This window comes from Anopheles gambiae, chromosome 3 (genome assembly GCF_943734735.2).
Source record: "Anopheles gambiae chromosome 3, idAnoGambNW_F1_1, whole genome shotgun sequence".
NCBI classification, from domain to species: Eukaryota; Metazoa; Arthropoda; class Insecta; order Diptera; family Culicidae; genus Anopheles; species Anopheles gambiae.
The window spans coordinates 42,774,023-42,798,629 of record NC_064602.1 but is presented as its reverse complement, the minus strand read 5'-3'; the positions used below and the strand labels follow the sequence as shown (position 1 = coordinate 42,798,629).

The following is a 24,607-nucleotide window of genomic DNA, read 5'->3' as shown; positions in this document are numbered from 1 at the left end:
AAGTTTTGAAAAAGCTTCACCACACAAAGAATGATCCGTTCCATCAATTCGGATCGGAACCACGGTTCCTCGTGCAGTCGCCCATCGCTAGTGTTTTTGTGCTATCCATATTTTCGCGATTGTGCTTTCGCAAAGAAAATAGGCTGCTGCCGCTGCTGGACAGATTTTGCACCTATCAAATTTGCAACCAATATTGTGCAGGGAAATAGTGCGCCAAGGACGACACTGTCCCGGTGAGTAAGTTAAAAGCAGAAGCACAGTTGTAGGCACACCTTGCCTGCGAGCTGAGTGTTGGAGGGCAGCAGTTTCGGTACCGTCGTCAAGGTTCAGGTGATGTCGTGGTGCTGCTGCTTCCCGTAAGCCTGACGTCGTACTTTTTTTACGCAGACACACCGATCGTACTGCGAAAAAGGCAAGCAATAAAGTGTGTGTGTGTGTGTTGTGTGCGGTGGTGCCGTAAAAACGAAACAAATTACTACCGTAAGCTCAGAACAAACACTCCCCCCCTTACTACCCTTTTGGTCGCACTGACCCGGTCCCAGCTGCGGGGTGGAAAATATGTTCCTTCAAGACGTGTGAGCAAGCAAAAGAAGAAGCATCGTACAAAGACGTATTCGTTCATTCCAATTGGAATTTCGTTCGTGAAGAAACGTCTTGCCCAGGGGGAACGAAAACATTCAGCACACATCCTGCGAAACTTGTGCACCACAACCGGTGGAACGGAGGTTGCGGAGGAAGAAAACACCCAGACTGGGTGGTGGTATGATTGCTTCACCCTTCCCGAAAATGCTAACTGTCAAATTCGGCTGAAGGCAAGCGAGCTGCAGCACAGCACGGAATGGTCTACTGCGTTCGAGGTGCTCTTGCCATTGCACATCGTCAGCAAATAGTGTGTATTCGTGCGTGTGTGCGTGTGTGCGTTGAGAAGGATCTAATTCTCAAAGAAAACGGCAATAGCCACAGCTACAAGTGTCGAAGTGTAGCAAAAGTGTAAAAAAATCAACCATAAATCGATCTAATTCAATACAGAGCGTGTTAGTGTAACGCAGTGGTGTAATTATTCGTTGTTTGTGTAATTGGGCGGTCAAACCCCTCCTCCATTCCGTGTGTGTGTCATCAAGCAAAACGGTTCAAGAAATCAGATCCGAAACCATACGATCCGCGGGCAAGCGTCGAAGCTGCGGCTACTTTGATCTCGTATTAGTTGGTAGCAATACAGTGGTTTAAAAGAAACAAAGCATAATCCGTGCCCTAGTCGTCCACGCCATCGGGGGAAAACCATGTTGCCCTTCACACCGCCGATTGTGAAGCGGTTGCTCGGCTGGCGGAAGGTTTCGCCGGATGATTCCGCCGAAGGAAAATGGGGCGAAAAGGTGATCAAAAGTTTGGCCAAAAAGATGAAAAAGTCCAGCGCCCTGGAAGAGCTAGAGCGGGCCCTTACAGCACAGAGCAGCCACACGAAATGCATACCGATATCAAGGTAAGAGAGGGGAGGTTGTTTTTTCTTCATCGTCACTTTCTCCTTCCAGCAAAAGGTCGTTTTATTGTGGTGAAGCAAAGAAGCATGTTACGTCTGGTGAATGAAATTAATCAAGTTCTACTTGTTTTAGGTTGAAGTGGTTTCAGTTTCGTTGCTTGTAGCGTACAGAGTTGATTAGAAATGCGCGAGCGGCCTGCACGATTTGCTGGTTGCGGGTATGTGGTTCTGTGAAGGGACCATCAAACTCTCACACACACAGACACACCCGAAACACACGAACGGTACCCATATCTAAAGATCAAGGACAAGTTATCGGTTCACTACTGAGTCTTGTTTTTGGGTGCCGAAAGCAAGGCGCACAATGAATGGCATGCACGTGTAGGCAACGGGGAGCAGGGGCCACGTTTTTCTATCAACGTAAGACCCCGAGCTGTTGGGGCCAGTTTTTTGGAATGTTTGATGGCGCTGATTATGATGATGATGTTGATATTGGAGCGATTCAAGCTAAAGCAAGTATGAAAGTATAACGAGGAATCTGGTACCACTATCGTATGCTCGGAGTGGGTTATATGGTAAGAAAGCTGGTGAGAGAAAGCATATTAAAACTACACCTATGCTGCAGTGAGTGCCAATATGTGATTAAGCGCACGAGACAATTCTGAAATTTATGTAGCCATTCAGTTTGTTTTCTTATAAATGCTTCCTTTTATAGAAAGATTTAAAATTATTTGATTATTGAAATATTTACTGTTGGCCTGCTCACAAATGTTTCTACTGGTCGTTTAACAACAGTTAACATAGCTTGAGGTGTTAACAAATGACGTCACTGAAGCATTCTGAAGTGACCAAATTGAAGTGTAGAAAAAGACAATCAACTAATGTCCGCGCGCCACTCTTTATCATTTGATTTACCCCTTCAGCTCACAACACCATGATAAGAGGTTATTTTTCCCTTTATTTGTTGTGTGACTACGGAGTTTATGTTTGGTTCAGCCAAACAGAACGTGATAGATTTGTTTTAAGAACTATCCAAAACTATCGCTGACGATGTTGCTGATGATGATGATGATGTTAGGCAAACTCATTTGCTGTGTCATTTCATCATTCCAAACTCCAGTATAGCGCTGTGTTCTCTCCTGGTGAATGTTGCCTCCGTTGCATGTTGATATTCAAAGCCGGTTGCATTGCGTCACCGTCTTGCTAGATTTGATTTGAAACGCTGCACTCTCTCTCTCTCTCCTTGTATCCCTCTCTCTTATGCTCTTTTTGTTGTGATAGTGTGTAAACAGCTGTTTCTGGAAACGGATTTTCAAAACGCTTGAGCTATGTGGTTTTAAGCTGATAAAGGGCTCCCTGGTTAATGTTGGGAAATAGTTTGGGTGCGTGTGTGTGTGTGTTTTTTTTCATCTATTGAATTGGGAACATCTGTGTCGAATAATTAAAATGTAAGGGATTAAAATGACCAATGACCAAGTTGCACTATCGCAACAGTTAATGATTTACAATCGCACCATCAAAAAGGGGGAATAACTGGTTGTCTTTTCGTGACAATCTTTGGGACATTCATATTGCTAGAGAGCATTTAAATCGAAGGGTATTAAAACAAAAGTTTCTTCAATTGATATTTTTTCTTGCCAATAATTTCTAAAACCTCTAAACCAATAAGGCCGGGTCGTCCCTACTGAACAGTAATTTCTAAAACTTATATAATCATGAACTTTATATAATCATTAAATAGCAGCAGTTTTTAGAAACATTTGAAAGGTAAAAAACATGATAATAAAAATAGTAATAATATTTCAAATGTATGAAATAACATAATATTCAAAATTTATTTTATTTCCTTTGCTGAATTCAACATTCCTAACTCTATTTTAAATTTTGACTGGCGATGTTAACTATGTTTATATGGCACAATTAAATTGTTAATTATGTTTAAAATCATTGTACCCAATGTATGATTGTTGTTTCGTTTTGCTACAATTATAAATGAATGAATTAGTGTTTACAGGGTTTCGAATCATATAAGGGAATAGTTCAATCAGTCAGGGGAATGTTGCAAATCGGTAGAGGAATATTGCATGCAAGCTGTGGATGTTTGCAATCACTTAGGGGAGTGTTGCAATCGATTAGGGGAATTTTGCAAGTGTACTGTGGAGCTGTCATCAGACTGTGGGTGCCGCTGTAAATACCTCAAATTATTTTCGTCAATCTTATTAACTTATCATGTTTAACTATGGTTCCGCAGCAGGATTTATTTAGTTTTACGTGTGTACAGCAAAATCCCACACGAAAACAACTCAAAATGATGTTTTTAGAAAAACATCATCGGCATCAATTCGAAGCTTTTTACACCAACACCCACCGTCTGACGACAGCTCCACAGTACGCTTGCAAAATTCCCCTAATCGATTGCAACACTCCCCTATATGATTGCAAACTTCCACAGCTTGTTTGCAACATTCCCCTATCGATTTGCATCATTCCCTTAAGTGATTGAACTATTCCCTTACAGGGTTTACCAAGTCACTTTGCGATGTGAGCTGCACAATTCATCTCACTTGAGACGTATTTCTATTCTGACGTGCTACTTCATTTGGCCCGAAATAATTTTCTATTCCGCCGCATTCATTTTCATCCATTATATAAACATTAAACATGGGTTATTCATTGAGTTATTAGCAGATTTGACTGAGCAGGTTCAACTGCTAATATCTCAACGAATAATCCAGTTTTCGGCTAGAATGCTACAGCGGAGCAAAGATAAACCTCTATTCTTTGTTAAACAACATAGTTGTATCACAAATCAGCACTAAAAGCCCAAAAATTTATTTTTGAAAAAAAAAAGTAAACATCGCGGACGGCTCCAGCTAACATCCCCTGTGACTTCATATAATGGATGAAAATGAATGCGGCGGAATAGAAAATTATTTCGGGCCAAATGAAGTAGCACGCCAGAATAGAAATACGTCTCAAGTGAGATGAATTGTGCAGCTCACATCGCAAAGTGACTTGGTAAACCCTGTATATGATTCGAAACCCTGTATCTGAAACTGTCCCGTAGATTTCCTATCAATGCGAACTTTCGCGTAACTGGTATTACGTAGTTTTAAGTTAAAATTACTCAAGTTAATATGGTTGAAGTTGGTAGCTAAAGTCAATAGTTTAATTTTTTTATGTTATCCTAACTGAAAATTCGCTTTTTTCTCATTTTGAATGATTTTCAAACTCCTGTAAAAAGTAATCTTCCATGATATTAATCAATTGATGTTTCAAATCGATAAATAAATAACAACAATATATTTAGAAAACCGCGTTTCTCTTCATCCGCGTATATCTCGGGCCCTACCTGGTTTATAGAATAAATTTGACGTAAAAAATACAGACGCATAAAGTATTACTCTAACGTTCGCATAAAAAAATGATAAAACAGTCGACTAACGAAAAGTTAAGTGCACTTTCCCATAAAAGTATCCCATGAGTCAGCAGACAGAATTTGACATCTCTACCAATCGAATTCTTACTGCGATGGCCAAAAAACTGCAGCAACTGCATTTAGAAGCGTACGCGATCAAAGAACGGCACCTCGCCACGACAAGAACGGAAAACGTGTGGCAATTTGTGGGTGCCGGATAGGTTCGATTCGGCATCTTCAAAATCTTGGCACTATATTAGACAACAATCAGAGCATTGCGAGAAAGCAAGGGTCCAAAATAGTACCTAGGAAACATGAACAAACATATCAGGAAGCAAAATCGCGTCCACTGGCTTTGCAGCGGCTCGTAATGGCGCCAAAACTCAATAAGATAATTTTAGACGATTTTCGGCGGAATTTCGATGTGACACCCTTGTACGCAAACTGGTCCAACATCCCTCAGCTGCTCCCCATCCAAAGTTTTTAGACCAACATGATGCAAAAGCTCTACTCCAACAATTTTGTCGAGAAAACTTAGGAATTGATAATAGTTAAAGATCGATCTAATAGTTAAAGAAGCCCTTATGCGTCTCACGTATGTCTTCATCTGACATGGCGAAAATCCCGGGTAAATAACGACAGGTAGCTCGCAAGGTCGTAAATATATTTTTGTAAGTAATCCTAACTAATTACCCTTTAAAGTACGATCATGGAAATACCTTATCTCGATTAGTTTTTCCTACAGCAAGAGAGTATTATCACGACTGGGTCATATCATCAGTGTCCATATTTTTTTATATATACAGGTCGTTGTCCCCAAGATACACTGTTAATGGGGGCCAAAAATGGCCCCAAAATACCGCGTATATTGAATTTCCGCGTAAGTCGAATCTCGTTATTTCCAACCAAAATATCACTAATGTTCGTATAATTTTGCAAGTGAGAGGTGATTTATGCCACTTTATTAATTATTTGATATGATTCTGACTAAATATAATATTTTTAAACCTTTTGAAATGAGTTTTAACATACGATCAAAAGAGAAATTATTTCGCATTTGAAAATTGATGTGTCAAATCAGTACAATTTGCTGAAAGAATTGCCAAATTTAGAAAACCGCTTATCTCCGAATCCGCGTATAAGAGGTACCATGTATCTCGAGGACTACCTGTACGGGAATTCCTCAATACATCTGCTGCTTAGCGGGCAGACGTTAAACACACTATTTAGGATATAATTTTAACTTACTCCATAGACCCCCTTCTTTCAGACAACGATGTGTTGATTTGATTTTTTAATGCTGGAAACTCTATGACACAAGTTTTTTGTTGTTTTAAAATGTGTATAGTTTACTAAAAAAAATCAATTCAGTCATGTGTCCCTGAGAGGTGCTAATGTGCCCGAATAGGTGTGCTGCAGTCTTGCGATAAAAATCCGCAGATCCCGGTATCGTCAACGTTTTCGCGTAACGTTCCGCAGTCTTGCGATTGACTCCCACCGATTTATCAAAGTGTCCCGTGGTCTTGAGTTCTATCGAAAAACCCTGTGAGGTTCGATAATAATAACGCTTTGAAAACAATAACTACAAACAATAACAATTATATTTACATATTAAAACCAGGAGATGGATTGATTCTGAGTATATTTACAACGACTAGGCGTCTCCATTGAAAACGGACATATTAAAGTGAAAGTTTCATCCGTATGTTCTTGCCTTAATTTTACATTACAGATGTTTCTTAGTTACATGGACATGTATTGTTTTGGTACCCTTTTCTCTTAATTATGGTACCGACAAATAACTAAGATCATTGTGGTAACTCCTAATGGTTCAAAAATACATTTATTAATTGGCTTTATATACCGATTTTACGCACTGTGTAGCATATAGCCTTTCTTGAAATATCAATACACTTAATTTGTGGTATGATTGGTGTTTTCCGGACGCCTTTAACTGTGACGTCGGCTTTGGTACCAAATCGTACCAAAATCGATTAACTACGTCATCCGCCGTGTGTTGTCAGATATGGCAATTAATTTTACGTTAGAAATCATTTGCAATACATGTATTTGCAGTATACAATTTCAACAACATTCTCATTTTTCCATATTCCCGTACTGTTTGTATCCTTTTCATTTCATACAATTCACGAATTTCACTCTATCGAGACGATCGTATGCACACAACAGGGTCTAGGGACAAGGTCAACAACACTGCCAGCGCGTTTGTATGGGTAAATGAACAGCAGTTTGTGTGGTCGTGTGTGTGTCTGGTTCGTGTTTAGTGTTTGTCTGTCTCTGTGCGTCCGTCCGCCAGGCTGTCGCAGGTCTGTCTGTCCGTCTGGCTGCACAGTCTTTGTGCGAATGAATGTTTTTGGAGTTGCAGGAGGAAGTAACATCAGAGCACAGCAGAGACTCATCCAGAACCAGCCGCGTCTGGAAAGCGAGTGTGCATAAAGGCAGCCGGGGCGGACCGGTACAAACGGCGACGCCAAATAATGGCATGCGCGCGCATCGTCACTTCTAATTCCCCTTCCGGGGGTAATGGCAAGATGAACCCACACACACACACACACACACACACACACACACACATACACGCCGGTGAAATGAATCCGCCGCGGTAATATGCCGCTGGGTGTGTAGTAAAACTGTAGTCTACCAGAGCGTCATGATACGGTTGCTTTTAAGAGGCTCAAGACCAGCACGTTTTAAGGTGAAAGGATAGTACAGCAAAACGGAAGAGTGCAAAATGAAACCTCGTCGTTTTTGTTTTAGGAAGTTTTAGAAAAGGGGTAGCATGGGGAAAAACGGAGAAATCCATGTATGACTGTGTGTGTGTGTTGTTTTTTGTTCGTTTCTTACGACTGGGAAACTATTTAGTTTCTTTAGCAAGTCACTGTGCCATACCGTTGCTACACACCGTACCAGACAGTGAAAGTGTCACGTACGTACAACTCCTACCAGAAGAGCGGTCGTCTTAGCGTTTGGCGGTGATTTCCACTTTCTATATCCTGCTGGCTTTTGTGGTGTTTGTGTTTGAAAGCAAAAGTACACACGATCACACTGTGTAGAGCTATCGTGGCGAGTAATAAAAATTAACAAATCAAATACTAAATTATTTATAGTAAGTACATCGGTGTGCTATAGTGACTATTGCAGCTTAAAAGTTACGTTTATAAATATTTAAATATGTACTAGTAACACGATCCAAACGAGTTGAAAGCATGCAGCTCGACTGTCTGAGGCTTTTTTGATATGCCTACTAATGGTGTACAAAGTTCAACTACCCCGCCTGTTACTCGACGCCATGGTATCGACCCAATGTTTATGTGTGTGTGTTTGCGTACGTTTGTATACACTTTGTATTACTATACTCGGTTGGCCAATGCCGTAAAGCACTAAACCTTTACGCTTGTGTGCCAAGAGTGTCCACCGTACAAGAAGAACGGTCCCCCGGAAGCGTCATGTACATGTACATTCAGTCATCGTGTCTCGTCAGGTGCACCCTATACGCCCCAACACAGTGTGTGTGTGTGTATGCATCTTCCCGTAGGCTGCGACCAAGTGTGTGTGTGTGTGTGCGTACGCGTGCCCAAACGAAGCAGACGATGACGATGGCGTGCTGATGATGACGACGTCGTCGTCGTCTCAAAATTAACATAGAAATCGGTTTTCGGTTCTGGCTGGCTGCTTGCATTTCTGTCGTTCTCCTGCAATTCTTCAACCTCTCGCAACCTCTCATAACCGTGTCATATTATGTGTGCGTGTATGTGTGTGTGGGCATCATCGTTATTCATCCACTCTTCCTTTTGTGTCTATCGCTGTTTGCTATATATTATTTATGTTCCTGCTTTATGTCGCCCGTTCGGCTGTTGTTGGGGGCCACTTTCTCTGTCTATCGTGCAAGATGCATTTTAAAATGCTGTTTTTGCTGTTTGCGACATGTTGTGTTTAAGCACGCGGAAAGATTTCCTATTGCGCTGAGCACGCGCAGGATGCAAAATCGAGAAGCATCGTAATGCACCTCCACCATCATCTCGGTAATCGTTACTACAAGTGTGTGTGTGTGCTAGAGAAAGAGATGATGCACACTTGATGATGATGATGATGTACAACAACATGCCGATGTTTTGTTTTTTTTTCAATCAATTTTACGCTTTTTATTAAAGAGTATCAAGACGACTCGAGCATTGAAATTTGATCTTACTGGGTTGCTTAACCACAAAACTCACGTTTTGCTTTAAGATCTGTATCTGTAAAACATTTAAATTATCTAAAAAAATAAACTGTCTAAACTAATGCTTCAAATCAATGACCATCACGACTGGAACGCTAACCACGAAGCTGCTGCGCTCGTGTATAGCAAACGTATGATAATTATTGGTTTCGCTTTGTGCTAATCTCGCTAACGACACTGTACAGCACAGCGCATCGAGAAGCGATGTCCGCGTGTGTGCGTGTGTTGTGTGATGCATTGTAGACTTAGTGCAAAAATTTTGGCAAACGTGTGTGTTTTTGCCGTTTTCAAGGTTTCATCAAACTCACCCGGCACGGGGACCGTGCGTCGCGGTCGCGTTCCATCTCTCCCCTCCCCAAACCCGTTGTTGATTATGCTTTATTCCACTCACACACATATACACATGGAGGCCCTCACCGTCGCCCTACGGCGGTATGCTTGCTCATTCAATGCTTTTGTTTTCGTCTACGGTTCTAATGGTTGGTGTTGGTTTGATCCACCCGTTGACCAAAAAAGTACGCCACTGTGTGAAGCTCATTTCCAGTGCCCCGGTTTACACGTTGGTATCGTTTTCCGTATTTTCTGTGGATGGGTTTATGGTAGAATTATTTATACACTTTCTTGAGGGGCACAGTATGTAGTTCGTGAGTGCAGGTGCACTGGAAAGATGCATGTTTTCCTTTTCTTGACTCGTTGCTACACGGTTCATGGTCTCTGGTTTATGTTATGTTTTAAAATATGCATGTAATGTTGATACTGTTCCCTTTATCAACCTGTTAATTGATGCCAGTTCATGCAATTAACTCGACAATGTAATAAAAATAAATACATCTTTCATCATGATAAATTCATTCCCGTACCCTAACTCAATATTGTTTTATATTTATTTATGCGTGTTAGTAAGATGTAAAACTTAAGCTTGTAATAGGTTTTAAATTTTATACATCCATCTTGCCTGTTCACTCGTTTTCATCGCTAAATAAATGAATATCAATTTTACCAACGGTACGAATGCATGCCATTATGGATTTGGAACAGTTGACAAGGCTAAGAATGAGTTAAGGAAGTTGTACATTAAATTAAGTAATTGGTACATTAAATGAAGTAATATGTGCTACGGGTTTGAAGGAATGTATAAAATGTTTTCATGTTTTAAAACATTTTTGTTAAAGGGGTTCACGATTAATAAACTATGTTTATCCATAATACCTACGTACATAACACTTCTTCTTCTTCTTCTTTGGCACAACAACCGTTGTCGGTCAAGGCCTGCCTGTACCCACTGGTGAAGTGAGCCTGGCTTTCTATGACTTATTGTTACCATAGCAGGATAATCAGTCCTACGTATGGGGGCACGTTCTATTCGGGGCTTGAACCCATGACGGGCATGTTGTTAAGTCGTACGAGTTGACGACTGTACCACCAGACCGGCTTAATATAACACTTATATATTACAAAACACATTTTAAAGAATCATATGAACGTAGCTTTTCTCAGAATCTCGTTTCACCTAAATGTATTCTAGATTTCGTGGTATCATTTGGTGATTTACTCGTGCTCTGAAACCTGTGACGCAATTAATGTGGCATTTGTGTCGTTTGCTACATGTGTTGATTCAAGCAGTTATCACACACGGTCAAAAACTGTCACCTTCGTCGTAAGTGTATCGGTCAAATAACTTTTGGCAGATAGACTTGGGAAATCAAATTGAATTGAATTGTGTTCTTAATTATTGAATGGCTGATTTCTTATCAAAAGAAGTTGGTTTTTAAGATTATTGATTTTTTTAATTTTTGATATATTATTTGACTTATTGGAAGTAAAAAGCCATGTAGCAGTTAAAGAAACAAATAGTTAAGGTCACCTCTATCATTACCCGCTTGGCAAATAACACCCAAAAAAGCTTTCTAAAAAAGCTTCAATGTGGGCTTTGTGGTTGCATATCAATATTTGTAATAGTTGTGGTTCCACGTTAAACGTAATTTTTCTGATGCCTTTTCAGCTTCCTGGATTAACGGAATCAGTAGAATTGCAAAATATTACTTCTGATAGGTCATCTTATACCTCTTCGTCACACTATCCATCTTCCATTACCTGCACTTCCTCCTGGTTCCGCGTGTACCAAGTATTACAAATTGCGTTTTTTTTTTCATCTCGGCCGCGGTTGAATTGAACCGAGGCCCACAAGGAAAAGCAGCAAAAGCAAGACAGTAGGCCGGTAAAAGCGAGACAGAAGGAGGAAAGCAATGAAACCTACGTCTTCACGTGTATTTCACTACACCAGAACGAACGCGTGAAGGAAGAAGTAAGAAAGGCAATCGAAGAATGTAAAAAAATGGGAGCATCACTTTAAAGTGCAAAATTGAAGGGTTATTGGAGGGTTGGGCGAGGGCGAGGCGGTAGTGTGCATATGGTGGCGTGGATGTATTTATACATCCACATAAATATTTTAGGGGATGAAATGCAGATGATGATGATGGGTTGGAAGCGGTTGGAAGTGTGTAACATGTATGTGTGCTCCATTTATTTGAGCTTTGTCTACTTTCGCTTCGTTCGTTTATCGGTGTGCGTCTTCTGGTTAAACTCTCTCTTTCTCTCTTTCTCTCTCTCTATCTCTCTCTCTCTCTCTCTCTATCTCTCTCTCTCTACCTGTTCGTTCCATCAAGAAAATACTTTTTTTGCAGAACAAGCGTTACCTCCACTCCGTTTGCTGGAGGTCGGCTTTCAAAAAGTGTGTTTAACATAGCGCATGCATTAAAAATGAGAAGCGCCAGTGCTGCTTCCTTCTGGGGCAGTGGTCGGCAAACCTTGTGTTGTTAAGTGCCAAAGTCTAGAAAAATACAAGTAGAATCCGTCGTTAAGAGTAAAATTTATAAACTATGATTAAACATTTTTTGATGGTTTTATGAAACACGGATTAGAGGGGAATAGAGCCGTCATTTGTGCAGTAGAGAGCCGCATGTGAATCGCGAACCGTTTTTTTTCTATCACTGTGCTGGGGGTGGAAGGATATAGAACATATTGGAGTGTGAAAAGGTGCTAAAACTATTAATTTATTTTCATTAAAAAAGGACCCTTTTGATGGGTTACAGAAAAGGTAGTATAAGTAAACAGAATTGTTCTTCTTAATTCGTTGTTATATAGACGTTGAATCTAATGCTTTTAGCATTCTAAAAGCGAACGCATACCATTTTTGCATTTCCATGATTCTGCCGCTGGCTCTGCTGTCTGTCTCGTTTTATTAGCGCCGATGCTTGTCTACCCACTCACGCAATTTTTGACGCCGGTATATCGCTCTCCTCCCCTCCATTCACCCCATCGCCCAAAGTCATTATCCGCTGCACGTCTAGACACCCCATCCACCCCTCGCTGCCGGCATAGCATGCTGCTGCTGTGTCTGTGCTACCAAATATATGTTTGATTAACCAAACTCACTCTCCTTCCCTGTCTCTCTCACACACACACTCGTCTGGAGTATTCTCGCATGGTATCTCTCTTTTTCTATCGGGAGTTTTTGGAGTTTGCTTTCTCGTTCTCTCTCTCTCTCTCTCTCTCCCTCTATTCTATCATTCTCTCGTTTTTCCTCCGTTTTCTGGATGTAGCTGTTCTCTCTCTATATGTATCCCAGACAGGGTGTGCGCACGTTTGTATATTTGCTCTCTCGAGAACCATCCCCCTTTTCCATCATCGCCATCATCATGGTCATCATCATCCCCCGTGTTTGCATTGGCAACGGGAGCAAACTTTAGCGATGATGATGATGTGAGATGCGCGCCCACAGGCCTGTACGGCTGTAACTATCTTTGTGTGCATGTTTAGGCGAAGAATGATGGACAAATGATGATGATGATGATGATGATGATGATGATGGGGTTCGTCCTCTCTCTGTTGCTGGTGGCTAGCAGCAGTAACTCAAAAACCCGGCGCACCATCAGGCGGCAGTTTTGCATTGGATGTGTGAACGTGTAGAGCGAATCAACTGCCGTGTAGAGCGTGCTGCCAATCAACCCTTTTATCGTGTGTATGTGTGGTTCTTGCGTGCATTATTTCACAGTGCGCGTCTGTTCCAGAGGACCGCTTACCCAACACTGTAGTGTTGTGGAAAATGTGAAAAATTTAATGGTATGAAACAAGCGAGGCGCTGTCGATTTATTTATTTGGCAGAAATTTAGCTGTTTGCGGGTTCTCGGGCTGGTTGTCGTCTATCCCACACTGAAAGGGGTTGCTATGCTATCGTCGTTTTTCTTCTGTTTTGTGCAAATTCTACTCGCCCGTTGTCGTAGCGATGAAGCGATGAGGCCGTCCTGCTTACCCCTTCATCCAGACATAGAGCGTCCCGGTGTGTGAGTGAGACAGTAAGTTTGCGATTGTATATGTGTATGCGTGTTTATGTTTAGGATGACGGAACACGCGTGTGTGTGTGTATGAGATTGTTTCGTGTCTGTGCGAGGGAGCTGTTTGATGGTGGTGGAAATTGTGTAACAGTTATCGTTGTGTGTGTTAGGATGACTACACACACTGACAAGAGATCAGACAGAAAGTGAAAAACAAGCATAAAGAGCAACATAGAAAGCATCGTTGGAGCAAAACCTAAAAGGAGAGTCTGGAAATGACATCTTAGGGAGAGAAGCCGTGGTATGAAAAAAAGCGAAAACCATCCCTTAAGGTCATCAAATGAAAGTTTTCGAGAAGAAACCTCGGAGAGTATTTGTTTTGTTTCATGTGGGTGTGTGTGTTTTTTTGCATTTTGTTTTCAAGCGTGGAAACGTTTTTGATATCGCTTTGCACGAGCGTCAGCACAAATCAATGTGATAAGATATCATTGCAGTGATAAAAAAACAAACCATGTCGATAAATTGATTCCAAGTGCAAGTGAGAAACGCAACGCAATCGTGTAGCGCCGTAAATGCGTGCCACTTTTTTATGTTATTTTAAAGTGTTCACCTCCTGCGTGTGTGTTTATTTCGCTAATTGGCTACAGTTGTTGCGTGCTTAGCCTCCTGTCCGTGTCACTGTAAACCATGCACGTTTACTTACCCCATGTCGGCTGTGTGTACATTAATATAGTGAACACAAACACACAGGCTGGCATTATGGCACTTGTTCGTCTTTCGATTGCAGTAACCATAGGAATTCACCCTTGCGGGAGAAAAGCGGCTAAACTAGTATTACAGAACGAACAAGGGGAGAAGGGTGCGGGTGCGTTGTTGTGTTTTCGATTTCATTGCCTTCGCCAGTGTGTTGGTGTGTATTGGAATGCGTCTGTAAGTCTTAATCGGGGGCGTCAAACGTGGAAGCAGTGCATTCGTTATCCTCCTGTTCATCCACGCAGGAAGAGCGTCTGATTTATACCGGAAACACAAACGTGTGTCGTGCGAGACGTGTGTGTGGAAGTTGGTGTGAAGACAGGAAACGTCAAATTGTGCCGCCGGGTTCCGATCCCCATCCTCTCACTCGCTTTCGCTATTTGTCGTGGACGTGCAAAACCCGAACCACCGTATTGTACTGTATTTACCAACAACTGTCGTTGTTGTGTTGATGGTGTTAAGAGGCTGGTACTGTGATGATGCGATCTTGCATGATCTTACCAGTGGCTCAAGTGTAGGCAGGAAAGCAAATACGCGTTGTCGATCGCATGAAATGGCATTATGGTAATGAAGGTGTTTCAAGAAGGTGGAAGTTTTTGTTTTTAAGCTTAACGAGAAGAACGAGTGTGTGGGTGTGTATCGGTGTGGTGGCGCTTCGAGTTGTTACGGGTGGAGCGTGCAAGGAATGTATTGCATGATAATGAAGATGAAATTGTCGCTTGTGACGAAGAGTTGGATCAAAAATGTGACTTGAAATTGATTTGCAATGTATGTTGAATCGATTCTGTTCTTGTGATCAACCATCTTTTAGAAATGTGAAACGAAATTGAATCCTGCGATAGAAATTAATTAGATTAAAATAAAGCAAAATGTATCTATAATGATAGCCGGTCTCGTGGTACATTCGTCAACTCGTACGACTTAATAACATGTCCGTCATAGGTTCAAGCCCCAAATAGACCGTGCCGCCATACGTAGGACTGATTATCCTGCTATGGGGGATCAATAAGTCACTGAAAGCCAAGCTCATTTCACTAGTGGGTACAGGCAGGCCTTGACCGACAACGGTTGTTGAGCCAAAGAAGAAGATGAAGATCTATAACGATAAGATATATTTTCACGATTGTGATCCAAACATGTATAAAAATAATATGTACCATTTGTTATGAGCGTAGACTTTTAAAATTCAAACTGCAAGCTGTTTAAACTTTTTGATGATTGACATATTGATGATTTTAAATGGCTTAGTAAAATGCTAAATGAGTAATTTTTAATATCCGTTCCAACACCACGGCTTTTCTGAAATAATACACTAACATTTTTTTAAAAATAATCCAATTAAATATCCACCTTATTGTCATTGTAAAACATTTTCTTAGTTGGAGTTGGTCCAGTACAGCCTAAGCCACCAATGCCTAAGCCATGGGCATTCTCGAAAAATGTGTGTTATTCCGCTTGCCGTCGTGAGAACCCATTGAAATTTCCTGACTTTTATTTATTTTAAACGATCTTTCGAGTGCCCTCATGAAAAGGGAAGTTCAGGCTCCAGTTTAATGGAATTTGCTCGAATTCCCGATTATTCGTGCTCGAAAATGTCGATTCGGTAGTATCCCTGCTGTCAACGAGCAACGGATATGCTTCTGCAAGTCTGACAGCTGGGTAGAAATTATGCTTAGAAAGTACTCCTTAAAAAGTCCTAGTAGAAGAAACATTAATTCATGTTTTAATGTTTTGGACATGTTTTGGGCGGGAAACAAAGCATGACTCTTGTACAAATAATTTTCAAAAAAAATATATATGTATCTAGACGCAATTTTCTTTTCAAGCTAGGCGAAGAACATGCCAAACAATTCGTTGAAAATAAAAGCGCCAACCCTAACTTGCCTATGTCAGGTGCTGGAGGTTCTCGTCAGCGCTGCCAGGTTCAAATGTCTTATTACGAGGGCAAAAGCGCTAACGAATGCATCACATGCAATAGATTAGTATGTAAAAAATGTACTAAAAGAGTTTCGCACGTATGCGTTTCATGTGAGCCAGCTTCTGATGAAGCAATGTAATATTTTGTCCTGATGCCAAGAAACCTAAAGATAAAGTTTCATAGATCTACATTTTTATAAACATTTCTAAATATGTATACATAACGAATGGGACAAAATTGTCGTCCCATATGGCGGTTCTAGTAAGGTTGAAAAGTCTGGCGGTTCTAGTGTTAAGTTAATTGTCTCTTATCGCGCTTTAGCAGTTTTTTCTCCTTTTTATTTGCTTTTTAAAAATAGTTTAGTTTAGATCATGAGATATATTTTCTTCAATTATAAGATTTAGATATGTGTTATTTAGACTTGATGGCATATATCGAATTGAATAAATATTAAATAAACATTAAATAAACAATAAACATTCAACATTAGCAAACTCGGACAATTTCACTGACTTTATCATAACTGGTAAAATATTTTTTTCTTTTTTATTTTTATTTGGCAACACAAATACAATATTTTTCCTGAAATTTGAATGACATGGGTGGAGGGGAACATCGAAAAAATCTTTTATCTTAATATAAACTTAACAAACGGCCGCATGGCTCCGCCTGAAATAGTATTTATCTGACGAAATGCGTTGTTTTTTTTACTTATTTTCAAATAGTTCAGTGATTTACTAATGCGTTGACCTGACTGCTAAATATTTGCAATCATTTTAAGGCTTTCTATTTTTATTATGGAACGGGCTTGCTACAACGCCGCTAACACACATTACGAGCGAACCGTGATTATCGATAAATATGCAAACAATAATAAAAACACACATTGTCAAATTCCACAGCTACAATCGATAATTGTTTGCAGCAACGATCAGTTTGAATCGAAAGAGTTTCATGGCTCATATCAATTGCCCGGCGGTGGTGCAATACAAAGAAGAAAAAAACATTTCTCGGTTTTGTCCCGCACCTCCTTACCGGTTAGCCATAGAGTTAGCAATTCCATAAATCGATGAAGCGCGACACCTTCGTCAATACACCCTTGGGTGCTCTTACTTGGAGGAGGGTGCGTAGGTTTTTTCTCCTTCCGTGTGCCGTTGCTTCGTGTGAACGAGAAACGGGACGGCTCTATCGGGCGCGTCTACTACGGTGCAAGGTGCTGTGGAGCGAGATCACTACCCCCGTATGTCTGGCGGGTAAAGGCAGGTTTTTAACGTACACACGGAGCACCAGATTGGTACAATTCATTAACGAACCGGTGGCCCCCAATGCGCTTGAATGGTGTGGGTTTCTTTACCGTCGTGGTAGAGAATCAAGAGAAAGATAAATGGATCCCGTTTGTGTCGCGTGTGTGCGTTGTGCGCCTTGTCCAGCCACAGCTTCCATTGCTGGCAGGCAATTACATCAGCGAAGGCTTCCTTTTTTCTTGTTTCGTTTTTTCGCAGCCCAAGATGCACTAAGTCTGGCAAAATGCATGTGGTTTGGTCGTGCAGTAGTAAATGAGTCATTATAGCGATCGGTGCGCCCACATCTAAGGAAAGTGGATTTTTTAGGCCAGAGAGATTGAACGTGTTTCGAAATGATGACGGGTGGTGTGTGGGATACAAGCTTTCTTTTGAAAATTAATTTACTACTACTACAAACTTATACTGATATACGATGAAAATTTGTAGCTAAATCCACGTTGGTTCATTTGGGAGAGTAAATTTGGCCAAGTCACCCCGGGTCTTTTTAATAAACAGCTTAGACCATTGGAAGCTTTTGCGTAATATTTAATTATGTGATATTTTTTTTATTAAAAATGTCTCATATGCCATACGGCCGGTCCCTTCTGAATAACAAATAAACTGTCTAGTTTCTGATATTCTTATTTAAAATGGGGTCTCAAAGGGACTCAAACAACGGTTGAACAGTAATGTTTGTGTTATAAGATCATAAGCAGTGCTTGTTAATGGATCTGATTTCCTCATGACATATATCAACCTTTTCTTTCTTTCCTGTAATCATCGGGTAGGGGCATTACATGTACAGTGTTTTGCGTGTTTTAACTCTTCGTTGTCGCGGAATTTGCGGAAATGAAAAATAGAACGAACGACATTATTTTTACTTCTGTGTCAAACGCCCCAGAATCGAAATCGAGAATCTTCTCGTTCTAACATAATCATAATCAGAACAATGAGTTTAATTCATCTCCAGCTTTGTTTCTGATATTCATAGTGATACAGTCAAAGTTTCAATGAGCGAAGTTGGAAAGCTGGTTTTGTCTGAATGCAATCCGATGATTAAATATAATTTTAAAGTAAATCAATACAGAACATTCAAAATCTGACGAAGCTCATGTTCTTCCATATAGATTCCGCTTTCCTTGGCTCGGTAGCAGCTGATTTTCCTCTGGGGAAAATATTTGAATGGCCAGAAGCTACTATTCCGTAAGACCACCAAGGATCAGCAAGGATTGCCCAAAAGCCAATCAAAACCTTGAGCGCAAAAAAACAGCACGCTTATTCGTAAAAGAGGTTTCCAGCTCGTTGATACAGATCTACAAGTGGGTTGTCGATTTGATGGCATTGAATTAATCGACATCTTCAAAACCTTATTCGGGCTGAAGAATATTACCCACTGAAAAATTACAACTATGATGAAATTTGTTTTATTTTTGGAAAAAAAATCCATTAACGGAACAACGGAACACTAAACCAATCGATAACTTTTTCAATAACGACAACGATAGTGAACTAAAAATATATTCTTGATACTAACAATGACAAAATTGTTCGTATGTAGCCCTTTTTATCAACACATTTGCGACCTGGAATCAATTATTTAAATTTTCAAACGTTTTTGAAAGAGCCTCCCGAATAACATATTACAAGTAAGTTTATGGAACGGAATAAACTCGCATTGAGGAGTTCCACAATATTTTGATGTGAATGGCACAGGTTAAAAGAATTTCAAAACAGTTGTGAGGAAAAATGTGCGGATTCGAAAAATTAGCAGGATAGATCTCTTTAGCAATTCCAAATTAAAACATAACAATATTTTGCACTAAAGACAAAGCAGTTATTCAAATATCAAATATCATATAGTGTTTTTCTCCTATTTTTAGTTGGTTTCGAGTTTTCTAGCCGTTCATACCATAGTTTAAAACAATAGTTTTTGTTCTATATCTGTAAGAATTGGGACAGAATATTATTGCCCCAAGAAGAAGTGAACGAATGTAAAGGGGGTAACTCGGAGTGCGGAAGACAGTCGTTGATCAGATCGCGATAAAGAAACACCGCATCGAACAAATCTGATATCATCTCTCTTTCTCTCTCTCTCTCTCTCTCTCTCTCTCTCTCTCTCTCTCTCTCTCTCTCTCTCTCTCTCTCTCTCTTGAGGTGGATGTCATATGTCCTTCAGTCGTTTTTCGGTCTTCATACGGTTTCATTCTATCTCTGCTTTCATTTTTACATATAACTGAGTATGCTTTTTCATTATTAACACTATCAATATTCAATAAATCTATAAGTTGTTTTCGTATTGGCGCGGATTTGTTAATCTGGCGCGGAACATATACCATTACATGTGCCGTCGCATGTACTTTTAGTCTACTTACCCTCCCTAAAACATGCTGAAGTGTATGTTCTGTTACATTGTTAAACTCACTGAAAAGAGTTTCAAAATACATGATCAATTCTAATAGTTATTTCGTTCACACCTTCATGGAATTGGTTGCTTTGACTTACAGAACATTTGAATGAAATATAAAATTAGCAAAAATAAAGGCTTTGATAAAAAAACATAATGTACATGCCTCTTTAATTTATCGTGAGCAGTTCCCTTAATACATTTGGTTTTATCATTCTATTGCGGTCAGTTACCCTCTCCGTCGATGCACACGACCAACATCATCGTTTTTTTGCGTTGGATTGTGTATTGCACTGTGATTGATGACTTAATCGTAGCGTTTACGACCGTTTTGTGGCCTTCAATTGGCTTATCTGCTGTTCACCTGTAATTCCGGCAGTGTTTTTTTTTGCGTATGAGTGAGATGGAATAAAAAAATCCCCAGGCTTGTTAAATAGTTTAGTGTTTTGATTGCATTAAATTAGAAAGAATAATGTGCTGAATATGGTAAAGGCGTAGTTATTTGTAATATATTTGTGAAATAAAAATTGGTAGATTTTTATTTTATTCAAAATTTTGGGCTAGGACATAATGCCAAACCTTTAACTAAATGAGTTGTAATATTTTAAATTCATTAATCGCTTTGGAGTCAGTAGCATTGTACTGACAATAATTCTAACGTTGTGTTCCCTTATTTATTTTTACAGAAATGCTTCGGCGATCGGAGAAAATGGAGTTGCGCTAAAGAAAGGTCTTCCACACGTCATATGCTGTCGATTGTGGCGCTGGCCTGATTTGAATGTAAGACAAACTCGAAAGCCTGGTCAACTGTTTTCTTACTGGTTTGTTTCAACTGTTTCTTCCCATAGAGCCATACCGAATTGAAACCGCTCGACGTATGCGAATACGCATATCATCTTAAAAAGGACGAGGTGTGCATTAATCCATATCACTACGCACGCAACGAAAGCCATTCACAGCACTCGCAGCAACAACAGTCACCGCAGCAGCAACAGTCATCACAGCAGCTGCAGCAACCGCTGACCATCTTGGTTCCGAAGAACCTATCAAACTCTCAGGGAGAAAACTCCGTTACCTACACCTTGGACGATCTTAGTAATACCGTACCAGTCAACACACAGTACAATGCATTAAAGTATGTATGAGCAGGGCGTGTAGCACAGTGTAGCAATATGTGGTTACATTTTTCTCTACAATCTTTTTCTCTGTTACCCTTCCAGTGATAACTATGTAACCAGCCCTCAACCATCGCAAGTAACGTCACGCCAGCTACAACAGCAGCAACTACAGCCCAATCAACTGCATCAGCAACTTCAACAGCAGCAGCAGCAGCAGCAACTTTCTTCCCCGTGCTACATGGAGGCAACACTGGGCCAACAGATACCGACCAACACGACGATTATGGACTCGGTCAGCGTCGGTGTGCCGAACATACCGAATACCGAGACGCCACCACCCGGCTACATGTCAGAGGATGGTGATCCACTCGACCAGAATGACAATATGAGTGAGTCATTGTTGGTATCCGCGTTCTTTATTGAATCTCTTTTTCCAATGCAGTGCGGGATAAACATAATCTTCAAAGATCGTTTACGCTTGATAGAAAGTTTCAATGTTCCACTATAAGGCGACCCTGCTAAGAGGAGAAGTGGAAGCGTAGCCGAACATAGAACAAAAAGTGGCATAAGATGGCAAGCAAATTTTGTTGTCACTTTTTTTTTACTATTTACGCGTTGTTTTATTTTATGTTTCGAATTCAATTTTGTAATTATTGTTTTTATTTTTTGTCTCTCACTATCATCATGATTGCTTCACGCATCTAGCCGATTTGTCGCGCATGTCGCCATCGGAGATGGATACACAGCCGGTGATGTACCATGAGCCGACATTCTGGTGCTCGATCAGCTATTACGAACTGAACCTGCGCGTCGGTGAAACGTTTCATGCCTCCCAACCTTCGATCACAGTCGACGGCTTTACGGATCCTTCCAATTCGGAAAGGTAAGCATTTCATAGTGTCAAATATGATTGAATGTCTATTTATTGTATCCCTTATTTTCTTTGCTATTTTGTTTAAAGATTCTGTCTTGGCCTGCTGTCGAATGTGAACCGGAATGAGGTGGTGGAACAGACTCGACGTCACATCGGCAAGGGTGTCCGGCTGTACTACATTGGCGGTGAGGTATTTGCCGAATGTTTGAGCGACTCGAGCATCTTCGTGCAGAGCCCGAACTGTAATCAGCGGTACGGGTGGCATCCTGCAACGGTGTGTAAAATACCACCGGGTATGTGTCGATGAAAGAGGGGAAAATATGATTTCGTTGTTAATTTTGTTAACATTTTCTTGTTCATGCTTCATCCGCAGGATGCAATTTAAAAATCTTTAACAATCAGGAATTTGCTACCCTACTGTCCCAGTCCGTATCGATGGGCTTTGAAGCCGTTTATCAGCTGACCCGGATGTGCACAATCCGGATGTCCTTCGTGAAGGGTTGGGGAGCAGAATATCGGTAAACTTAAATGAAATGTCTAGATTGGAAATTGACAAAACATTTTAACTAATGTACTAACACTTATGTACGCATTTCTTGCAGCCGACAAACCGTTACCTCTACGCCCTGCTGGATAGAGCTGCATTTAAACGGTCCCCTGCAGTGGCTGGACCGAGTACTCACCCAGATGGGCTCACCACGTTTGCCATGTAGTTCTATGTCCTAAACACTGCTACCTTGTGTCCTATAACTAAAGCGCCGTGGATCTCGCTCCAGAGCACTCGAACGCAGTGTGCGCGGAGTGTAAGGACTACTACCCCGTTTGTCTACCTCCGCCGGATAATGTTTTTCGCTCCTGGTCCTAATGTTCTCTGTCAGAAGCAGGATGTTATAGATTAAGTTTTCCTAACGGAAATTTCATTCAACCCTCTACCATTGCAACCAGTACCCGCCTACAGACATTGTGTACATATTGCTTTTGATTACGTTCAGGTTCAGTGCTGTATTTTTGTGGAGGGAGGATATTCTTGGAAGCCTTTTCTTTTATTTTAAAATCGACAAGTGCTTTTCGTATGGTGCATTGACCATTCAGAACGGTTTAACTCAGTTGATGAAGTTTATCTTTTTGTTTTTTATTGTTCTATGTTCATAAAGAGTGTTTGCTTAAGTTTCATGATACTAATGATCAAAGCGCGTATGCGAATGCTCCAACCGAAAGTAAAATGAAGCGGAGTAAGCGATATAAAACCATCTTATTGTTTTAAGTCAACAATTTGTTCCTTATCGTGTGAAAAAGATTGTGTAGCGTAATGTTTTGGCTGGTACACTATCGTAGTTTGCTAGTGATGGGAAGGTGTATTGCATTAACCAACATATTACGCTATGCTAGGGATGTTCTAGATTGTTTAGTTAAGTTTTTGCTTAGTTTGGTTTGTTTAATTACCCGTATTCTTTTAGCTCTGCATACTAATACTGCGTGTGACAGTGTGGTTTGATATTGAGTGGCAGTGATTTTTAGGAACGTTTGGATTAAGAGAATGTACCAAGTATGTGGTAGTGTCAGAGTGAGGTGAAACGATGAGGAAAAATCAATCAATCATCAGCTGGAATGGTACGGACGCAACATTACGAACTGAACGAACGATGTAAAAAAGGGATGGAAAGGATACTATTCGATGTGTGCTCGAGAGAGCTTGCGTCATAGACGAAGGGTGACTTGAAGCGGATTGCAAGATCATAGACACTTTGTATACGTGTGTTAGTTTGTATGTATCGTTGAAAGGGAACCGGCAATGGGATCTGTTTTTGGAGCAGCAATGGTGGATGCTAGACGCTTCCCATGGCGAGGTGAGTCATGAATGTAATTGTGCCGGGCATGCAGGAGTATGTAGCAACAAGCAATGTACAACAGAAGACAGATTTATTTTTGACACTTTAATGCACAAAAAGAAGAGACATACAATTTCGGAAACAACAAGTTTAAACAAAACTCAAAAAAGTAATATCTACAGTAAGTATCTCTGGAAGAGAAAAAAAAACATGTAAGAAAGACTACAACTGTGTTGGAAATTGGCACAAACGAGTGCATAATTCGTTTTAAAATACATTAACTGTACAGAAAGACGATAACGTAGTTGTTGGTAAGGTTGGTCGATAAAATGTTTGAAAGATGGGACGTTTTGTAGCGCAAACCGAGCTAGTTACAGTGATTGTCCTATACACGAATTGGGCACGATTTCGTTCGTTAGTTTTGTTTTATTCTTTAGTTGGACTCATAATTCAGACAATTTTTAACGCTTACCTTATCGTTTAAAGGTTGGAAGAGTTGGTGAAGTTTGTTCAGAAGAAAAATCATACAATTCTTTAGCAACAGTCGCGCTCATCCTTGGGCATATTTGCCTTTGATGAGTTCAATTGCAATGAGTGGCAATTCTGATTACATCGACATGATGTCAGACAACAGAGTGTAGCGGCGCACTTGGTGATTAATTTTAAAAGGCTAGAGACTGGACCTGAATGCATAACGTCAAGCTCAATGTATGAACAGAGTATGTGATGATGATGTTATTCGTAAACGATTTGTCTTCAAACACCTTCCGAAGAGATAATTTTGCCTTTTTTTCGTTTCGGTTTCATCTGTATCAGGATGGAATCTGTCTGTAGAACGTTAAACACAAACAGGAGAGCAGATACAACTTGTAAATGAAACCAACCAATCCATTATTAGTAGCGATTTGTTAGGTTGAGCTTGTGGAATCAATAAAATCTGAACCAAACTGAGAATCAAA

The 24,607-nt window shown here is 40.4% G+C and overlaps 1 protein-coding gene across 1 annotated transcript; it reads left to right on the top strand.

Moving 5' to 3' along the window:
• Positions 1 to 24,607, top strand: LOC1279189 (mothers against decapentaplegic homolog 3). Its single transcript, XM_318870.4, has 8 exons — positions 1 to 1,480; positions 20,514 to 20,607; positions 20,676 to 20,962; positions 21,048 to 21,334; positions 21,651 to 21,828; positions 21,907 to 22,112; positions 22,193 to 22,337; positions 22,422 to 24,607. The coding sequence occupies exons 1-8, from the start codon at positions 1,281 to 1,283 to the stop codon at positions 22,543 to 22,545; spliced, it is 1,521 nt and encodes a 506-aa protein (XP_318870.3). The 5' UTR covers positions 1 to 1,280; the 3' UTR covers positions 22,546 to 24,607.

Coding starts and splice junctions, on each gene's coding strand:
- LOC1279189 (XM_318870.4), top strand. CDS start 1,281: ATGTTGCCCTTCACACCGCCGATTGTGAAGCGGTTGCTCGGCTGGCGG. Junction 1,481..20,513: donor AAATGCATACCGATATCAAG/GTAAGAGAGGGG, acceptor TTATTTTTACAG/AAATGCTTCGGCGATCGGAG. Junction 20,963..21,047: donor ACACAGTACAATGCATTAAA/GTATGTATGAGC, acceptor TTACCCTTCCAG/TGATAACTATGTAACCAGCC.